At 53.3% G+C, this 19,572-nt stretch overlaps 2 protein-coding genes and 1 long non-coding RNA gene across 10 annotated transcripts in view; 2 read left to right on the forward strand and 1 right to left on the reverse strand.

Moving 5' to 3' along the window:
* Positions 1 to 4,629, forward strand: part of ANO1 (anoctamin 1) — a gene marked incomplete at its 5' end in the record, with an annotated part of 161,917 nt that extends 157,288 nt beyond the window's left edge. For all 3 annotated transcript variants that reach the window (XM_082661150.1, XM_082661152.1, XM_082661151.1), the window contains 2 exons: positions 1,288 to 1,393; positions 3,037 to 4,629. In XM_082661150.1, the coding sequence (XP_082517276.1) occupies positions 1,288 to 1,393; positions 3,037 to 3,285 (355 nt within the window). In that variant the 3' untranslated portion in view covers positions 3,286 to 4,629. The remainder of the gene's footprint in view (positions 1 to 1,287; positions 1,394 to 3,036) is intronic.
* A 4,835-nt stretch (positions 4,630 to 9,464) lies between these two features.
* On the reverse strand, positions 9,465 to 13,386 carry LOC309826408. 6 transcript variants are annotated; one of them, XR_014297103.1, is made up of 5 exons: positions 13,139 to 13,386; positions 12,661 to 12,756; positions 12,508 to 12,553; positions 10,839 to 10,875; positions 9,465 to 9,591 (listed from the first exon to the last, which is right to left on the reverse strand). It is a non-coding gene; the product is annotated as an uncharacterized lncRNA (long non-coding RNA). The 6 variants fall into 6 exon arrangements; XR_014297104.1 differs by having other exon boundaries at positions 12,484 to 12,553; XR_014297105.1 differs by having other exon boundaries at positions 12,484 to 12,564.
* A 2,728-nt stretch (positions 13,387 to 16,114) lies between these two features.
* Positions 16,115 to 19,343, forward strand: FADD (Fas associated via death domain). The gene is made up of 2 exons (XM_082660843.1): positions 16,115 to 16,540; positions 18,103 to 19,343. The coding sequence occupies exons 1-2, from the start codon at positions 16,255 to 16,257 to the stop codon at positions 18,450 to 18,452; spliced, it is 636 nt and encodes a 211-aa protein (XP_082516969.1). The 5' UTR covers positions 16,115 to 16,254; the 3' UTR covers positions 18,453 to 19,343.
* The last annotated feature ends 229 nt before the right edge of the window (positions 19,344 to 19,572 follow it).

Below are 19,572 nucleotides of genomic sequence, written 5' to 3' on the forward strand. Positions count from 1 at the left end.
AAAGCTCTGTGGGTGAGGGGCCCTGTCTGTGCCCCCCGCAAGCTCTGCCCCTGGAATGCAGGGGCATGCAGTAGCTGCTCAATAAATACTTGCGACATGACTAAGTGAGGGAATGCCAGACCGAGGCCCAGAGAGGCCAAGCGATGGCGCAGGGATGCACAGCAAGGCGGGAGCCGGCTCTGGGTCTATGCGAGGCCTGTGCCCACAGAGCTAGGTGCCTCCTCTCCTGGTCTCCCCACCTGGGCCTCAGCTTTTCAGTAACCAGCAGGGCACAGCTGCAGCCCAGCACCTAGAAACCGCCCCGGCCATGGCTTCCTCACACGGCTTTAGGGAAGCTTTTCCCACACAGAGGGGGTCAGCCCCGTTAAAACCAAGCACCTCCCAAATTTTGGGGTGGTTGGTGGGGACAGAACCCGGGTTCTCATCCTCACTCAGCCCCACATCAGGCATCTCTGGGCCTCTGAGAAAAAGGCAGACCTAAAGCCCAGGAGGCACCCACCACTCCCGCTGCACAAGGGACAGAGGTGGAACCTTGGGGGCCAGGGAAGTAAGCAACCTTGTCTCCCAGCAGGCGCTCATGGGCAATGTCTGGAAGTGATAAGAGGGCCGGGCTGGTATTTATTACACGGAGATAAGGAGCTAACAGTTGGGAGAGGGAGAGACATGCCCCTCGGGCGCTGGGCCCCGTGGGGCAGGGCGGGCCTGGGGACAGTTCCCTGGTGCCCTGACCACAATAACTGTATGGTTAACGTCGTACAAGGGCTACTTGAAGAAAACGTTTCATTTTTTCCAATAGTTTCCCCTACAGAGAAGGTCGAGACTGGAGACCTGGATTTCAGGGAGCCCTGCCTGGAGTTTTGTGGGTGATGGGGGGTGGGTTGAGTCTCTAGGCTTAGGGACCCCACCCCTCTTCAACCAGGGAGGCCCCACTTGCTTTGTGTGACCTACCAGAGTCTCAGGTGGGATTTCTTTTTAGAAAATGGGCTCCACTGCCTTCAAAAGTTTGGAACCCCTGGACCAGATGGTCCCGGAGCCTCTTTCTGTGGGCCCACAGCTGGACTTACGGGGACGCCCCTCTGGCCTGCCCAGCCCACGTGGGTGCCGGCACCCCGTCCAACATGGGGAGACTCCCTGGGCGTGTGAGTGGGCTGGAGGGGGGCCTCTTCCTCCAGGGAGGGTGCTGTCCTACAGTTGGCCCAGGGTCCGACTCAGGCTTTCCTGACACTCACAAGCCCCCCGGTGCAGCCAGACCCCAGTTCCTCTCAGAGACCCAACTCCATCTTGCAGGTACAAAGACTACCGGGAACCACCATGGTCGGAACACAAGTACGACGTCTCCAAGGACTTCTGGGCCGTCCTGGCCGCCCGGCTGGCCTTTGTCATCGTCTTCCAGGTGCGAGGGTCCTGTCTGCTTCCAGAAGGTTTGGGAATCGAGGCACCGAGGAGGTGCTCTGTGCCCAGAACAGGGTCAGGAGGACAGGAGCTGGCTGGCGTCGGGGGCTCGGAGGCTGGAGGACTTGCCCTGGGCACCCAAGGGTGGGGAGTGCTGGTGACCCCAGGCCCTGGGCAAGGACAGGTCCCAGCCCCTCCTCAGTTAAAGGAAGGCGGGAGCGGGGTTCCGGAAGGACTGGGGTCGTTTAGTTAAATGCAAGGCATCTTTATTGAAGGAGACCTCAGTCTCCCCTGTCACTGTGCAGCAGGAGACGTGCCCCAGTGGACAGGGCTGGCAGGGAGGGACAGGAGGGCAGTGGGCTCCCAGCTGACACCAGCGCTCCCCTGCCCCCCCGCAGCAGGCAGGGGACCTGGCCCCGCCTGGCCCAGTCTCTGGGGAGTGGGGCTAACTCTGAGGCCTGAGCGATTCCCAGTGGACAGGACCCCAGACTGGGGAGTGGCTGATGCATGCGGCCCTGAGGTCCCAGCCGGGGAGGCCACGCTGGGGTTGCCCTCCTGTGTGGCCCCCAGAACCTGGAATCCAGGAACTGGGTTCAAGCCCCAGCCCTGCCCCTTCTACACAGTGTGGCTCCTGGCAGGGCTTCCGGCCCCCGAGGCCCCACTGCCTTGTCCGCCAGCTTTCCATAACCCTCTGGAGCCAGAACTAGTGTCTGGGGCCCAGTTCCCCAGAAGCAGAGCCTGAGTCAAGGATTCTGGTGCAAGCCGGTCATTGAGGGAAGGCCCTGCAAGGGGCTGGGGGCACGGAGCTCGGCGGGGAGGGTGTCTGGGCTGGAGCATGAATCCCACCACACACGTGGGCCCACCTTGACGCAAAAGAGGGCCTTTAGTCTGCCCACCTGGCCAGTCATTGGCTGCAACCATCCAGGCTGGGAACAGGGAGACTGGGGGGACGGTTCCCTGGAGACGAGCCTCTGTGAGCCTTAGCGGCCAGCACCCACCACAGCTGGGGAGCGTGGACCCAGCAAGGTGATGGCGGATGGGGGGGCACCAGCACCTTCCGTGACAAGGTGACTGACTCAGCCATACGTACTAACAAGTGCCGGTCAGACGGAAGTTTAAAAACCAGAGATCTCCGTTTTTCCACGAAAGCCAGCTCATTTGCACCCTATGGACCAGAAATGCATCCAGGGAGGCGGCAGCCGTTCAGGGTGATCCCGGGAGACCTGACAAATGGCAGAAGGGCCTGCGGAATCATCAGAGACAGTTTAAGCTCCCTGCGTTTCTGGTCTCTTTGTATTTTGACTATTCTCCCTTAAAGCCTTAACACTTGTTATATTTGGTGATGGGTAACCAATCAGATCATTTCTCAAGCCTCCCAGGCAAGAGATTCAGAATCACTCAGAGACGTTTCCTGTTTACTGAGCTCAGATTCTTTCAAGAAAGTCAGCCACCAGAGGTCCCCCCTGGCTGGTTTCCTGTTTCATTTATACCTTCCGGGAAACCGAGGCCTGGGAAGTCCAGGTGTGTCTGAGGTCCCAGGGCCGGGGTGTGACGGGGCGAGGCACTGCCAGCTGGGGTGCAGGTGGAAGTGGCAGTGCCTCCCAGGTCCTCCTTCCCACCGCCTGACGGTGACTCTCCTTCCAGAACCTGGTCATGTTCATGAGCGACTTTGTGGACTGGGTCATCCCTGACATCCCCAAGGACATCAGCCAGCAGATGCACAAGGAGAAGGTGCTCATGGTGGAGCTATTCATGAGGGAGGAGCAGGGCAAACAGCAGCTGCTGGACACGTGGATGGAGAAGGACCGGAAGAAGGCGGAGCCCTTCAACAACCACAGCCCCACCCCTCCTGCCCCGCCGGACAGCCCCGACTTCCCCGGGGGCGCCCCGTAGCTGCCGGGCATCCCCATCGACGACGCACGCCCTCTCCCGGGGCAGGCGACTTCTCACAGCTCCCTGGCCCAGTGGCTCCTGGGTTTGTGGCAGGCCTGGAAGACCACTTTCTTCTGATAGGACAACATTTCCCCGTCTTTTTCTGTTTGTTTGTTTGTTTGTTTTCTTGTTTTTGCACAAAACCATTAGGCAGGGAATTCTGTTATCTTTAGGATTCAAGGTTAATCAGAATGATTGCTGGGGACAGGGTGATACACAGCGGATGCAGGCGCGTTGCGGAAGCGATGCTTGGAGTCTGGGGTCTCCTTGGCCGTTAGCGTGAGAAGCAGCTCCCAGAAGACATCTTCTTTAATCCTCCTGATGCCTTAAGAGAGAGGCGAGGTGGTATTCCAAGGCATTAGACAAAAGCTGGTGTGAGATTTGAGGGCAAACAGAGAAGTGGATGAGGAATAAACGATGCTGACACCAGTTCCAAAAGACATCACCTGTCTCTAGGTTGAAAAAGTGAGATTTGTCATCACCTTTTCTTTCCCTGGATTCAGAAACCGAGACACTGGTCAGAAAGAGAGGTGCCCTGGCTCTGTCCACTCAGAGGGCCAGGAAACTCTGAATTTACTCTTGGAGAACTAGCGGGGTGCAGGTGTCCTGAATGAGCGGTGACCGGCACCTCTGGGGTCCCCACCAGCAGCCACATGCTTCCCCCGCCTCAGGGTGATAGAAAAACGGGCGGTGAGGGATTGTGACCTCGGAGGCATTTCTGCAGACGGCTTCAGGGTTGCAAGAAGTCTTAAGGCTTCTGGGGGTACTTTTGCAGCTTCAGAATATTTATTGGGCTTTTTTTAAAATCAATTCTACGGTGGATGTAAGGGTTTTTTCTCTGTAGCTCAAAGGCGGAAGGCTTTTATTTTATTAGCTAACCAAATATCATTGAGAGGAATTTAAAATACTGTTAATACCAAAGATTTTTATGAATAAAGGCTTCTATTTTGGTAACACTTCTCTATATTTTTACTTACAGGAATGTTACTGTTGGACTATTATCATTTTAAAAGCTTGTGAAAACGAATCTCATAGCCGATAAGAATGATCTCAATTTGCAGCCATTATACTAACCGATGATCTGAAATTTCTCAAGCACCCAGAGAAACATAATAGAAATGTTTCACCAAAGGGAGGGACGAAAAGATAAACGCGTCTGTCTTGAACGTGTGGTCGGTGAGACGCTGACATTCCTGTGAGCTGTCAACTAGGGGGGACGTCCGTAGGCGTAGCAGATTTTTGTTATTTGCTAAAGTCATGCAATCTGATGCTTCTACTTTCTCTTGTACAGTAAGTGGTTTGAAATGGGGTTTTTTGTATATAAACATTGTATTAAAAATGAGGTGATTACCAAAAAACCTTTTATGGAAACCATTCTTTTTTTTAAAAAAGTGAGTGTACACAAATCCACAGAGGACCGTGGCTGAACGCTCATCTGAATAAATTTGCATACATGACACCTTCCTCTCAAAGCCTGTCCACGTGACTTCTGCCCCCGGAAACTCGAGGGGCCAAGCCCAGAGCCCCGTGGTTGGACCTGCACATGTGGAGGGACCCATAAACCTCCACACCCTCAGCCCCAGACACATGGCTCTTCAGGATGTTCCCGGGACGTTGTCTGTCCGCGAGTACGTGCATGGGTGTGTGTGTGCACACGTGTGTGGTTTGCGTGCATGTGCGTTTCTGTGTTGTTTTGTCTGCGTGTGTGCATGCCTGTACCCGTATGTGCGCCGGGGAGGGGGGAATTGTGGTCACACCTTCCCAGCAGCCTCTTCCACAATACCCAGATCCCAACCCCTGGTGCCTGCAACCCGACAGAGTTTTTAGTATTTTGGATTTTGTGGACCTAAAATTTCCCCCAAGCCTTTTTGGGACCATCCCAGGGTTGCCAGTGCTTTCATTTGGGCCAGTGGGGGCACTATTTCTTTAATTCATTACCTATAATCACCATCATTTCATGAAAGAAAGACTATCTTTCGCACTCAAACGTCAGCAAGACCTCGACCCGCACACCCGCAGGGCCAGGGAGGGCCTCGGGCGCACCTTGTGCTGCTGTGTCCCCAGGGAAACCTCAGCAAATCCAAGCTCACGAGGCCCTGCTGGGCTCGGTCAAGAATGTCCTTCTGGGGAATCTGCTGGCGGTCCAGCGGTTAAGACTCTGCGCTTCCACTGCAGGGGGTGAGGGTTCAATCCCTGGTCGGGGAACTAAGATCCCGTATGCCGTGCAAGGCGGCCCAAAAATAAATTAAAAAATAAAAGTTCCTTCTAAAGCTTTGGAACCTCTTCCTTAGTCCTGATGAGGGTGGCTCCCAGGGCCAGCATGGCCGGAAGCCCTCCCCTTTTATGGGTCCTCCCAGGGGAAGGATCTTTGGCCCCAGTGAGTACATGAGCGAACAGTCTCAGAGTGGGGAGGTGACTTGCCCAAGATCACGGGGCTCCTTGGCACCCCTTAGAGAGATCCATCCAGGCAACGTTCCAGATGAAGCCGCGAGCAAGGCAGACACGGCCCCTTCCCTCAGGGGATGACCTCTTGCAGTGGGCATCAGAGGCTGAACAAGAAAATGAACCCAGCACCAGATCATCTCAGAGGAAGGAAGGGGGCTAATGAAGATGAAACAGGGGTGTGACTGAGAGTGACCAAGCTGGGCAGGCAGGTCCCTGGAGTCTGAACAAAGAGGAGCCAGAATGTAAAACCCTGGAGGAAGGCAGGATGGTTCAGGCAGCAGAGTGCATGTGCAAAGGCCCTGAGGCAGCAGTGTGATGGGTGAGTTGGAGGAGCATCAAGAAGTTCATCACGTCTGGAGGGGAGGCACGGGGGGGAGGGGCAGGAGATGGGGCAGGAATCGGGGACCAACTTGCACCAGCCCCCGGCTTAGTGAGGACCTCAAGCTTGGTGGTAAGTCCACGGCAGGGTCTGGCGGTCTTAACCAGCGGTCTTAACCAGCACAGTGATGGACCTGATTCACATTTTGAGGTCTTGGTGGCTTTGGATGGACACTGCAGTGGGGTGGGGAGCCACAGAGGAGAGTTGCAAAAATTCAGATGAGCAATAATTGGATTTGGACGAGGGTGGTAGAGGTGGGTGGAAGAAAGCCAACAGATTAACATCACAAAGACCTGGGATCTGGCAGTGAAAGGACCCCCAGAGATGAGCTGGTCAGAGGGTGCCATTATTTCACAGATGGACACAGTGAAGCCCAGAGAGGGTCAGGGCTCTGCTCCAGTCACACAGCAAGCTGGCTACACAGCCATCCCTCGGACCCAGGCCCCTGGCACCCAGCACTGAACAGTTTCTGCTTCTGGTCCCTGGAGTGGTGTGGCAGGAGCTGGGCAAGGCTGGGCCCCCAAGCACAGACAGTGAAGGACCAGGGCCTGCAGGGGGCCTGAGGTCTGGGGCGGGGGGCACTCATGCCAGCATCTTTTATGGGGACTCAGCAGCTCTCCTGAAGGTGGAGGCTGCTGTGAGCTGCAATCAGCCCAAGATACCTCTGTTTGTTAGGTTCAGTGCTTGTTAAATTTTTTTAGTTAATTTAATATATAAAAACCCAGTATATACACATAGAAATCCAGATTTGTATGTTCTCTTGAAAAATCATGCCATCTGATGACACAGCTGTATTTTTCACCATGTCACATTCTTGCACTCGACTGGAGACCGGTGGTGGCCCTTCTTTAGAAGGTGCGTGTCCTTTCTGACAATCACGGCCCCTCTCCCCACTCTCCCACTGGCAGAGGGGGCGGCTGAGACTGCAGCTCCTGGAGTCACTGGCCCTTCGAGACAAGCCGCAGGCCCGGTCCCTTTCCTGGGATCCAGGACCAGCTGTGGGCTTCCCTGGAACTGAGCTTGGCCAAGGTGTGTGCCTGAGACAGGGCTGTCCCTGTCCCAAGGCTGCAATCAGAGCCCCTGGCCCTGGCACCCACATCCCCAGCACACACACACTTTCACCTGCAGGTTCCCGTGCCCCCCACCACAGGTGGTGTGTGCCCCACACTTCGGCAACACTCATTCACCCATCCCTGTTTTGTAAGAGCCACAGCAAAGTAGAGAAATGCTAACACTCGCCAGAAAAGAGGCCAGGAAGCAGCACTGACATAGTGCCAGGCATGGAGGAGGCACCAGAAAGTGCTGAATGAATGAATAAGTGAGTGTGAGGGATGGATGGATGGATGGGTGGATGGGTGGATGGGTGGATGGATATGGGAGGGAGGGAGGGAGGGAGGGAGAAATGAAAGGTGGATGGATGGATGGACATTTGCATGGATGGATGAGTGGATGAGTGGATGGGTGAATGGATGGATGGATGGATGGATGGACATTTGAATGGGTAGATGGATGGATGGATGGATGGATGGATGGATGGATGGACATTTGAATGGATGGAAGGATAGATGGATGAGTGGATGGGTGGACGGGTGAATGGTTGGATGGTTGGGTAGTTAGATGGATGGGTGGATGGACATTTGGATGGATGGATGGATAGACATTTGAATGGATGGATGGATGGCAAAAAGCCTGATGACTAGGCCTTTCTGTCTTTGAGCCAAGTGGACCTCTGAGTCAAGCTGACAGGGATGGTGGCGGAGGAGGTGAGGGGCCCATGGGAGGGAAGGTGTGGTGCCCTCTGGACCACAGATATGCCCACAGCAAGCAGCCCACCCCCTGCTCACTCACAGCCTTTGTCAGAGAAGCCTGTAGCAAAGATACATCTGTTGCCCAGAGACACCGACTTGGCTCAGCACAAGCATTTTAAGCCTGGTTTGCTCAGAAGGGCTGGTGGACATTGCCCCTGCCGAGAGCCTGTCAGGATGCACCCCTGGGAAAAAGGCAACCTTGTATGTACTAAGGTCTGATTTCCTGAGCTCTGCCAGGTAATTTATTTAGTGTGTCCATTTCTGCTGTCCCCTCTCTGCACCCCGTAATTTATTTGGTGTGTCCATTCCTGCTGTCCCCTCTCCGCAGCCCCCACCCCCTCCCCTTCATCTCTCTCTCCCCCAACATTTTTTTTTTTTTTTTTTTTTTTTGCGGTACGCAGACCTCTCACCTCTGTGGCCTCTCCCGTTGCGGAGCACAGGCTCCGGACACGCAGGCTCAGCGGCCATGGCTCACGGGCCCAGCCGTTCCGTGGCATGTGGGATCTTCCCGGACCGGGGCACGAACCCGTGTCCCCTGCATTGGCAGGCGGACTCTCAACCACTGCGCCACCAGGGAAGCCCCCCCCCCAACATTTTTTATTGAAGTATAACATACAGAAAACTACACAGATCTTGAGTATACAATTTCCCCAGAAATCACACACCTCTGCAGTCAGGACTCAGAATGTTACAGCACCCAGGAAGCCTCCCTTGGCGCTCCCCTCTGGTCACCCCTCCTCACCCAGCTGTCACCGTCCTGATGGCTATCCTGACCTCAGCAGGAGTGTTTGTCTGGTTTCGCTTGTGGGTGGCTGCCGCCTCCTGCTGGCTGTCTGTGGGAACTGCCCTTAGGGAAGAAAGAGACCCAGCATGTGCGGCCTGTATAGGTTTTCTGTTTGTGGGCGGGGCAGATGACCACGAACCCAGTGGCTTAAAACACCAACGTACTACCTTACAGTTCCGTGGGCCAGATGTCTGACACAAGTCTCACTGGGCTAAGAGGAAGGTGTGGGCAGGGCTGGGCCCCTCCCGCCATCTCCAGGCCAGCCATGGTGGCCAGTCCTTCTCCCGCAGCTGTCTCTCCAGCTCTCCGCTCATGAGGACCATGATGGGTTGGGTCCTTGGGATAACCCAGGATGATCGCCCCATCTCAAAGTCCTTCATCTTCATCACACCTGCAAAGTCACTCCTGCCATGTAAACTAACTCGTTCACAAGGTCTGGGAATTGGGATTGGACACCTTGGGGGCCATTGTCCCGTCCACCATGTACCCCTGCCCCCAGGAAGGAGGGTTTTTTTGGAAAAAACTAACTACCCCCAAGCAAAGCCCAGAATCCCCAAATACCTAAGCAGAGACTTCAAAAGGAATGAGAAAGACCAAAACAAACAAAAAGAAAGATCCCGGAGCACACCGAGACGACACAGGAGAAAAAGAAAGGAAAGTAACTCTGTTCACCGTCCTCATGAATAACGACCAATGTTCATCCATGAAACAGGCAATAGATGCATTTTCTTTCTTTTTTAAAAAAATTTTATTTATTTTTGGCTGCACTGGGTCTTCGTCGCTGCGCGCGGGCTTTCTCTAGTTGCGGCGAGCGGGGCTGCTCTTCGTTGTGGCGCACGGGCTTCTCATTTCTGTTTTTAAAGAAACAATGTCAAGTGAAAGGAAAACACATAAACTGGACTTCGTCAAAATTTAAGAATTTTTTGCATCAAAGGATACCCAATCAACAGTGAAACAGCAATTCACAAAATGGGAGAAAATATTTGCAAACCATGTTTCTGATTAGGGGTTTATATTTGGAATATATAAGGATCCCCTTCAACTGAGCAAGAAAAAGACAAGCAACCCAGTTAAAAGTGCGCAGAGGCCTTGAATAGGCATTTCTCCAGAGGAGACATACAAATGGTCAATGAGCACGTGAAAAGATACTCAAGTTGCTCAAGATGGTCATCAGGGAAACGCAAATCAAACCCACGAGACACCACCGCACACCCATTAGGAAGCCTATTATCCAACAAACACAAAATAATAAGAGTTGGTGAGGCTGCGGAGAAATTGGAACCTTGTGCATTGCTGTTAGGAATGTAAAATGGTGCAGCTGCTACGGGAAACACTTCGACGGTTTTTCAAAAACATTAAACATAGAATGACCGTATGATCCAGCAATTCCACTTCCGGATATATAAACAAAAGAATTTAAAGCAGGGACTCAAACAGACAGCTGTACACTCATGTTCACCTGTGGCTTCACGGGGAGTTTCCTATGTTCAGTTGATAGAGGAAGAGAACACTCAGGCCTGGTTTATGGGGGGGTTCTACATGATACACAGGCACCCCCGAAAGTGGACGGTTGCAGCACTACAGCCTCTCTCTGAGGCATCCCTGAGGGACAGCGGTGAAGAGAAATCCTTTAGGTGGGCAGAACTTCTATCAGAATACTTGAAGGCATGAGAAGGAGCCTGGGGCGGGCTGTGGGGGGGCGTGTTCCAGGACTTATTTGACATCTATAGACATGCCACCCAATGACAACAGAGCACCCTTTTTTTCTCTCAAGAACCCAGGGAACACTTACCAAGACAGACCACATACTGGGCCCTAAAACAAGCTCAACAAGTTTAAAAGAATTGAAACCATCCAGAGTGTGTTCTCTGCCATCAGGGAATCAAAGTAGGAATCAATGACAGAAAGACAACAGGAAAATCTCTAAACACACGTACATTACACAGCATACTTCCAAATAATCCATGGGTCAAAGAGAAAGTCCCAGAGGAAATAACAATACATAGAAATGAATGAAAATGAAAACACAGCATATCAAAATTTGTGAGACAAAGCTAAAGTAATGTTGAAAGGAAAATCCATAAAACTAAATGCTTACCTTAGAAATAAATAGCCTATGTGCCCACCTCAACAAACTAGAACAAAAAAAGAGCAAAATAAATCCAAAGCAAGGAGAGGGAAATAAAATATCCAAGACAAGCAAAAAAAAAAATGAAATAAAGGGCTTCCCTGGTGGCGCAGTGGTTGAGAGACTGCCTGCCGATGCAGGGGACACGGGTTCGTGCCCCGGTCTGGGAAGATCCCACGTGCCGCAGAGTGGCTGGGCCCGTGGGCCATGGCCGCTGAGCCTGCGCATCCGGAGCCTGTGCTCCGCAATGGGAGAGGCCACAACAGTGAGAGGCCCACGTACGGCAAAAAAAATAATAATAATAAAAAAAATAAAAAATTAAAAGTTGGGGGGGATAGAGAAAAATCATTGAAACAAAAAGCTGGTTCCTTACAAATAAATAAAATCAATAAACCTCTAGCAAGACAGAGAAACTTAAAGAGAGAAGACACAAATCACGAATTTCAGGAATGACATTGAGGGTTCATTATAGGTCTCATAGCCATTAAAAGGATAATGTTACAGACTGAACATGTTCCCCCAAAATTCATATGTTGAAACTCTACCCTCCCCCCTTGTGATAGTGTTCAAAGGTGGGGCCCCCATGATGGAATTAGTGCCCTTAAAAGAGTCTGGAGAGAGCTTGCTTCCCTCTCTGTTCTTCTCCATGTGAGGCTACAATGAGAACTCAGAGTCTGCACTCTGGAACAGGCCCTCACCAGAATGCAACCCTGCTAGCACCCTGATCACAGACGTCCAGGCTCCAGAACCATGAGAAATAAATTTCTGTTGTGTATAAGCCACCCAGTCTATGGTACTTTTCTAGAGCAGCACAAAATGGACTGAGACACAAAATAAGGGAATACTACAGATCACCATGCTCATAAAGTCTAAGGCTTAGAAAAATGGACAAATTCCTCAAAACTGCACAAACTACCAAAACTCAATTAAGATGAAATAGACAATTTGAATAGCCTTATAACCATCAAATCCATAAAAGGAAAATTTATTTATTTATTTATTTATTTATTTTTTGCGGTACGTGGGCTCTCACTGTTGTGACCTCTCCCATTGCGGAGCACAGGCTCCAGACGTGCAGGCCCAGCGGCCATGGCTCATGGGCCCAGCCGCTCCGCGGCATGTGGGATCTTCCCAGACCGGGGCACGAACCCGTGTCCCCTGCATCGGCAGGCGGACTCTCAACCACTGCGCCACCAGGGAAGCCCCCCATAAAAGGAAAATTTGATGAACTGGACCTCATCAAGAGTTAAATTTTTTGCTCTGTGAAAGATCATGTAAAGAGGATGAAAAGATAAGCTACAAACTGCGAGGTAGTGGGTCAGACGCAGGGATAATTGTGCTAATGGAGATTCAGATTAACCAAGCCTTGTACAAGATTCATTCAGTCAGAAATATTTTGTGAGCTCCTGTGGAGTGCCAGCCAGTGTTCTGGGCGCTTCTGCAGGGGAGACGCGGGCAAGAAACAGAGCAGGAAGCAAAACGTGTAGTAACGTCAGGAGATGCCACATGCAGGGGACCGAGAAATGCGGCAGCAGCGTTGGGGATCCAGCGGATGGGGACGTGGTTTAATCCTCCCATGCCAGCCTCCTCCCTGGCCCCTCCGTGTCCCCCTTACAGTAGCCGCCCTCTGGCCTCGGACCTTGGTTCTCTTTTCATTCTCCTCTCCCTCCATTGGTGACCTCATTCTGTGGGTGATCTAAATACTGTATTAGTCAAGATTCTCAAGAGAAACAGAACCAATAGGATATATAGAGGTAAATGAGAAGGTTTATTGTAAGATCGGTTCACTTACAGTGACGGAAGCCAAGAAGTCCCATAGTCTGCCATCTGCAAGCTGGGAACCAGGAAAGCTGGTGTGTGATTCAGTCTGAGTCTAAAGGCCTGAAAACTGGGGGGGGGGGGGGGGGGGGGGGAGTGGAGGGGGGCGACGGTGTTCAAGCAGAGAGAGCGAATTCTCCCTTCCTCTGCCTTTTCGTTCTGTTTAGATGATGCCACCCAAACTGGGGAAGGCCATCTGCTTCTGTTAGTCAATTCAAACGCTAATCTCTGCCAGAAACACCCCACAGACACACCCAGAAATAATGTTTTACCAGCTATCCAGCCACCCCTTAGCCTAGTCAGGCTGACACGTAAGATTAACCATCACAAACACCATCTACCTGCAGGACACTCCCAACTTCACATCGCCCGCCCAGGTCTCTGTTCCGAACCCTGGTCCACACATCCCACTATCCAGTCAACATCTCTACTAGCTCCTCCCCCAGACTCACCCTGATCTCAGGTGGCTGTGAGTGACCACAGTGAGCGGCAGCTTGAAGTGGGATCTCAGTTCCCTGGGAATTGAACCCGGACCACAGCAGTGAAAGCACCGAATTCTAACCACTAGACCACCAGGGACTATTGGCTAGGAGCAGGGCCCTGGCTCTCATCTGCTTTGAAGAAAGAATCAGCAAAGAGATGAAAAGTATTGAGGCAAGTAAAGTGTTTATTAGGAGAGAAGAATAGAAAGCACAGGCAGGCTGAGAGACAGAGAGAGAGGCGTGTGCTTTTGGGGGTGGTTTAAACCATATGGGGGAAGTTCTTCTAGGTTTCCTCTGGCCAATCAGCTTGCTTTGTCTGGCTCTGAGTCCATATCTGGTCTGACTCAGGGCCCTCCCCTGTGTGCACATGCATCTTTTAGCCAAGATGGATTCCAGCGCAAGGGTCTCTGAGAGGTTAACAGAACATATTATGGTCTGGCGCCCCCTCCCTTTAACCTTTCTGCACATGCATAGTCTGGGAGGGAGTCTCCTTGGCCCCGAGAATGAGAACTATGTGGTCTCTTTGTCTTTTATGCCAGCAGGGCTCAGCCCCTCTCTGTTTCTGCCGTTCCGTTCCCTTGAAGCGTCCACAGGAGACAAAGTCCAGCTGCTTATCCTGTTCCTGTTATTATCTTTATTTTTAAAGCATAAACAGGAGGTTAGTTGTAAATGTCTAAACTGGGGCCCGTCTATCTCCTGCCTCAACCCCACCCACACCCTCCCCAGGTCAGCCAATGGACACTCCAAATTTCAGACCTTACAAGCATCCTCAGTGCCTCCCGTTTACACACAGCCCCAAATCAAAAGAAGGCTGCGCCTCTCATCTGGATTACTGTGGAGTCTCCTGGGTTCTACCCAGTGATTCTATAAAAATGTAACTCAGAGGGCTTCCCTGGTGGCGCAGTGGTTGAGAGTCCGCCTGCCGATGCAGGGGACACGGGTTCGCGCCCGGGAGGGTCCCACATGCCGCGGAGCGGCTGGGCCCGTGAGCCATGGCCGCTGAGTCTGCGCGTCCGGAGGCTGTGCTCCACAACGGGAGAGGCCACACCAGTGAGAGGTCTGCGTACCGCAAAAAAAAAAAAAAAATGTAACTCAGAGCTCACGGTAGCCTTACAGTAAGTCCCCTACATGCAAACCAGTTCTGTTCCGAGAGCGTGTTCGTAAGTCCAATTTGTTTGTAAGTCCAACAAAGTCAGCCTAGGTACCCAACTAACACAATCGGCTATATGCTACTGTACTGTAATAGGTTTATAATACTTTTCACACAAATAATACATAAAAAACAAAGAAAACATTTTAAATCTTACAGTACAGTACCTTGAAAAGTACAGTAGTACAACAGCTGGCATCCAGGGGCTGGCATCGAGTGAACAGGCAGGAAGAGTTACTGACTGGAGGAGAGGAAGTTGGAGATGGTAGAGCTGAAGGATCTTCAGCAGTAGGAGACGGAGGGCAAGCTGCAATTTCACTCATCCCTGACGCTGATGGCACAGGTTCTAGTTCTTTGCTGGATTCAATTCTATCTACCCTCTTGAAAAAATGATCCAGTGATGTCTGGGTAGTAGCTCTTTTTTGCCCATCATAGACGACACGGTAGCACTGGATTGCATTCTGAATGGCTGCTGCAACCTTCATGTACTTCATGTACGTTCAGGTCCTGTGCCTCAAAAACTAACAGTGCCTTCTCAAATAAAGAAAATCCCCTTGGGCTTCCCTGGTGGCGCAGTGGTTGAGAGTCCGCCTGCCGATGCAGGGGACACGGGTTCATGCCCCGGTCCGGGAAGATCCCACATGCGGCGGAGCGGCTGGGCCCGTGAGCCATGGCCGCTGAGCCTGCGCGTCCAGAGCCTGTGCTCCGCAACGGGAGAGGCCACAACAGTGAGAGGCCCGCGTACCGCAAAAGAAAAACTAGCAGATGGTGGGGATTGCACAACCTTATGAATATACTAAAAACACTGAGTTGTACACTTTAAAAGGGTGAGTTGTAGAGAATGTGAATTACATCTCAATTTTATATATATATATATACTTTTTTTTCCCTCTAGGTAACTCAGATGGCTTCACTCTTCCACTCACCCTCTGCAGGGTCTCAGGGACAGTAAAGCCGCGTTCTTAGCTGGCTCCTCCTAATTCACCCCCTCCACTCGCTGGCCACCCCATTTCTCCCCGGCTCTGCTCCTGCAACCTCCGCCCTCCTCTGCTTCTGCTCTTGCTGTGGCTCCGCCCTCTTCCCCTCAAGCCTACACTCCTGGCCCCTCACACCCGGCACGTGCACCTGCATCTTGGGACCCCGCCCTCGCAACGTGCGCCGCCCCACCTCCACACTCCCCATTCCCCTATCCTCTTGGCCGCGACTCGCATTAACTTCTGGCTTTCCTGCACTTTCTTATCAGTGTTAGGTAATCTTGTGTCCTGATGCTGTAAGCTCCGGGCAGGCCGGGCCTTCGGCACTTTGTTCCCGATTTGTCACTGCGTGGTACACAGTAGGCGTCAGTAAACGCTAATAAGCATTCAGAAAAATAATGAGGATAACTTTAAAAAATCAAGTAGTTATTAAACTTTTAAAACTAAATAAAACTCTGAATAGTCTTTTCTGCACACTGATTTCCAGGGGACACTAAAGGACATGCATTTTCACAAATGTTAATAAATAAATGCATTTATTATCGGCATCCGCAGTGCAACTTTCCACAGAAAACACAGCCCGCGCCCGGAGCGTCGGGACACCCAAGGCCGCACGCCCCCACCCAGAGAGAAGGACGTCAGGGCGCAGGCGCAGAGGTCGGGGTCCCACCGCCGTCAGCATGTCTGGTGCGCCTCCTGGCGGCGGCCGCAAGCCACGCCCCCACCCCCGGGCGGAAATGGCTACTGTTGGACTCGGGGAGCATGCGCGAGTTCCTGGAGTTCTCGCGAGAGAAAGCGGCCCCAAGGGAGACTTCCGGTGAGGGAGCATCAGAGGCTGGAAGTGGGAACCTCCGCCGCTAGGCCGAGGGGCGCAGGGCGCTAGAGGAGGCGGGCCAGAGAGCGGGCGGCGGGCCGGTCCGGGGGAAGCCAGAGGAGGGCCGGGCCCCGCCGCGCCCGCCGCCATGGACCCGTTCCTGGTGCTGCTGCACTCGGTGTCGGTCAGCCTTTCGAGCAGCGAGCTGACTGAGCTCAAGTTCCTGTGTCAAAGCCGCGTGGGCAAGAGAAAGCTGGAGCTCGTGCAGAGTGGCCTGGACCTCTTCAACGTGCTGCTGGAGCAGACCGAGATGAGCCGCGAGAACACCGTGCTGCTCCGCAAGCTGCTCGTCTCCCTGCGGCGCCAGGACCTCCTGCGACGCCTGGACGCCTTCGAGGCGGGCGCGGCGGGCGGGGCCGCGCCGGAGGAGCGAGGTGGGGGCGGGGGCTTGAGGTCTCGGGGTCAGGTGGGGCCGCGCCGGAGGAGCCAGGCGGGGGCGCGGGCCTGAGGATTGGCGGGGCGTGCGAGGCCGCGCCCGAGGAGCCAGGTGGGGGCGGGGCCGCGCCGGAGGAGCCAGGCGGGGGCGGGGGCCTGAGGACTGGGGGGCGCCGGGGGAGGCAGGGTCAGCTGGGCCAGCAATAGTTTCGATCTCCCGGGTGCCTAACCTTTTCCGGGTTCGGTTTGCGTGGGTTTTCTCTAAACAGCCCTGGGAGACAGACGGGTAATAAACCCACTTTGCAAATGGGAGAACCATAGTGCACAGAAGTTAACAGCCTAAGTTGCAGAGCATGGACACCCATCCCCCAGCCTCAGTATTTTCTCCACCTCCCCCCTCCCTCCGGGTGAGTTAGAGATTACTCGAAAGGAAAGGACATTGCTAACCTCCTGGGTGGAGTGGAAGTACACCAGAAGCGTCACAGCAGGTACGGGTTGGTTGATAAGGGACAGTTTTTGCACAATGGGCCATCAAGGCGTGGTCCTGGCTCTGCCGTTGTCTAGCTGTGTGATCTCAAGAAATAACTTACACTTACCTTCCGTGTCTCCATTTCCTCTTCTGTACAAGTGATCAGTAACGCAGGTGCCGACCTCACAGAACTGGAGGAGTTGGCACACAGGCTGACAGCATATCAGGGATTTGCATTTGAAGATGCAACTTTGCAGGAACCTTCCAAGAAGCATTTTGTCCTTCCTCTTCTCCCTGCCCCCGTCCAGAAACAGCCTTTTGTAGTCTGTCATGCTGATCTCAGTAGTGACCTTTCAGCAGATGAGGACATAGTAGCCAGAGACTGAGGACTGGTGTCAGTCAGGACATCTTCCAGAGTAAGAATCGGGGTGTTCAGGGCTGGCGTACAAATTACCGTATCTTGGTGGCCTAAAGCAACAGAATTTGATGCTCTCACAGTTCTCGGTCCAGTAGTCAAGTCAGGGTGTCACTAGGCCGTGCTCCCTCTGGAAGCTCTCGGGGAGGAGCCTTCATGCCTCCTCTGGTTTCTGGGGACTCCAGGCGTTGGCTTGTGCCCACATCGCTCCAGTCTCTGCCTCCGTGGCACGTGGTCTTGTCACTGGATTTAGGGCTCACCTGGATAATCCAGGATGATCCCCTCGTCTCAAGATCGTCAACTGAATCTCATCTACAAAGGCCCTTTTCCAAATAAGTTAACATTCACGGTTCCAAGGGTTTGACGTGGACATACGTTTTAGGGGCCACCATTCAACCCACTGTAGGGTGAGATGGGGGAGCAACTCCATCTCCCTGTCCTGAGTAGGTATCTCCGTAACAACACACCCCAACCGTTAAGTCTTCAGAGCAGGCCACGCCTCTTGGGTAGTGTTTCAGGGTGTGGTTAGCTGGGGCAGGATTGGCCTCTGCAGGAGGACCTCTTGGTACCCAGCCCTTGGGTCAGCACCGAGGAGCCCATCAGGGAGTGTGGGGTAACCTGTCTCCTAAAGAGCTCCCGTACTCTCTGCTCAGTCATTGTGTTCTTTCCCTCCCCAGACCTGCGGGCAGCGTTTGACATCATCTGTGATAACGTGGGGAAGGACTGGAGGAAACTGGCTCGTCACCTCGGAGTGTCTGACGCCAAGATTGAAGCCATTGAGGAAAAGTATCCCCGGAACCTGGCAGAACAGGTGAGGGAGTCGCTGAGAGTCTGGAAGAACAGCAGGAGGGATGATGCGGCCGTGTCCCACCTGGTGAGGGCGCTCAGGGCCTGCCGGCTGAACCTGGTGGCAGACCTCATCGAGGAGGGTCAGCGGGCCCGGGCCCTCCAGAGCGACAGTGGGGACCCTGTGTCGCTCTCTGAGTCCTGGGACTCAGTCTCGCCTGCCTCAGGGGCCTCCCGATGACCCAGCTGCTCTTCTCCAGGACCAAAGGCATCTACCCACTCTGAACTTCGGTTCCCTCCACCGCAGTTAACCACGTCCCATCCGTGCCAGCGCGTGCAGACCCGGCAGGGAGCCGGGTGAGGGCCCACGTGGGCTCTGGGCACTGTGATCAGCCTCAGGGAGATGCTTTCATCCCCATTAAACGAGTTCCTACCGGAGGACATTGCGAGCCACATCTGACACGTAGGAGGGACCTAGATACTAGTTAGGGTTAGAAACCTGGTCGTTGTCCAAGTGAGGAAGTGCAGAGTGGAACTGGAGGCAAGTCAGTAGTGATGGGGGAGTTGGGCTGGTAGCCAACGCTGTCCAGCTCTGGAGCCCGCGCTTGGAACCACTGGCTCCTTCTGCCAGTGGTTGCCACGGTTGCCAAAGGCTTGGAGGCTGGCGGTGTAGACCCGTCTCCCAGGGCAGGTGGCATGGGGGTGAGGCGATGCCTGTGAGGTGCTTAGAAGATGTGGACACAGGGCTGGGCAGACGCTAGTTCAGAGAAATATTATGATTCCTGTGATTCCCCAGTGTGTTACTATTTTGTGTCAAAACCACTATCTTTCTGATAACAGAGTTGGCAAGGGAGCTGGAGCCTGTGATTTTAAGAAGTAATCTTTCTTCCTGCTTCTCAGGTAGCCCTATTGAAGCAAGGGCCTTTACAGAGGAAACCTCCACATTACAAAGATTCTTTTCTTCCCATTGATGATGGTTTCATTTTGCATGCTCTCAGAATTCCCATTGTAGTCGGTTTCAGCGTCCCTGGAAGGTTGTTACAGGCCCAACCTGGGAGCAGGGTAGCTGCATTTCATAACAGCTCCGGGGACCACTAACAAGGGGAGTGTTTATGGGGGTGGGATGAACTAGGAGATTGGGATTGACACACACACACTACTGTGTATTGTATAAAGTGGCAGAGAGCCCAGCGCTCTTGCCTTGCGCCTTCCTGCTGTGACCTTGGGAAAGCTACTTGTGATGTCATGCCATGCCGCCTTGACCTTGGGTTGCTGAGACCGTAGCAACACTCACCACCAGGCTGTGGACCCAGCCTTCAGCACATACTTAGTGCCAGGCACTGCTAGGAGCTGGGGTCATG

This window comes from Grampus griseus (genome assembly GCF_964374135.1).
Source record: "Grampus griseus genome assembly, chromosome: 8".
NCBI classification, from domain to species: domain Eukaryota; kingdom Metazoa; phylum Chordata; class Mammalia; order Artiodactyla; family Delphinidae; genus Grampus; species Grampus griseus.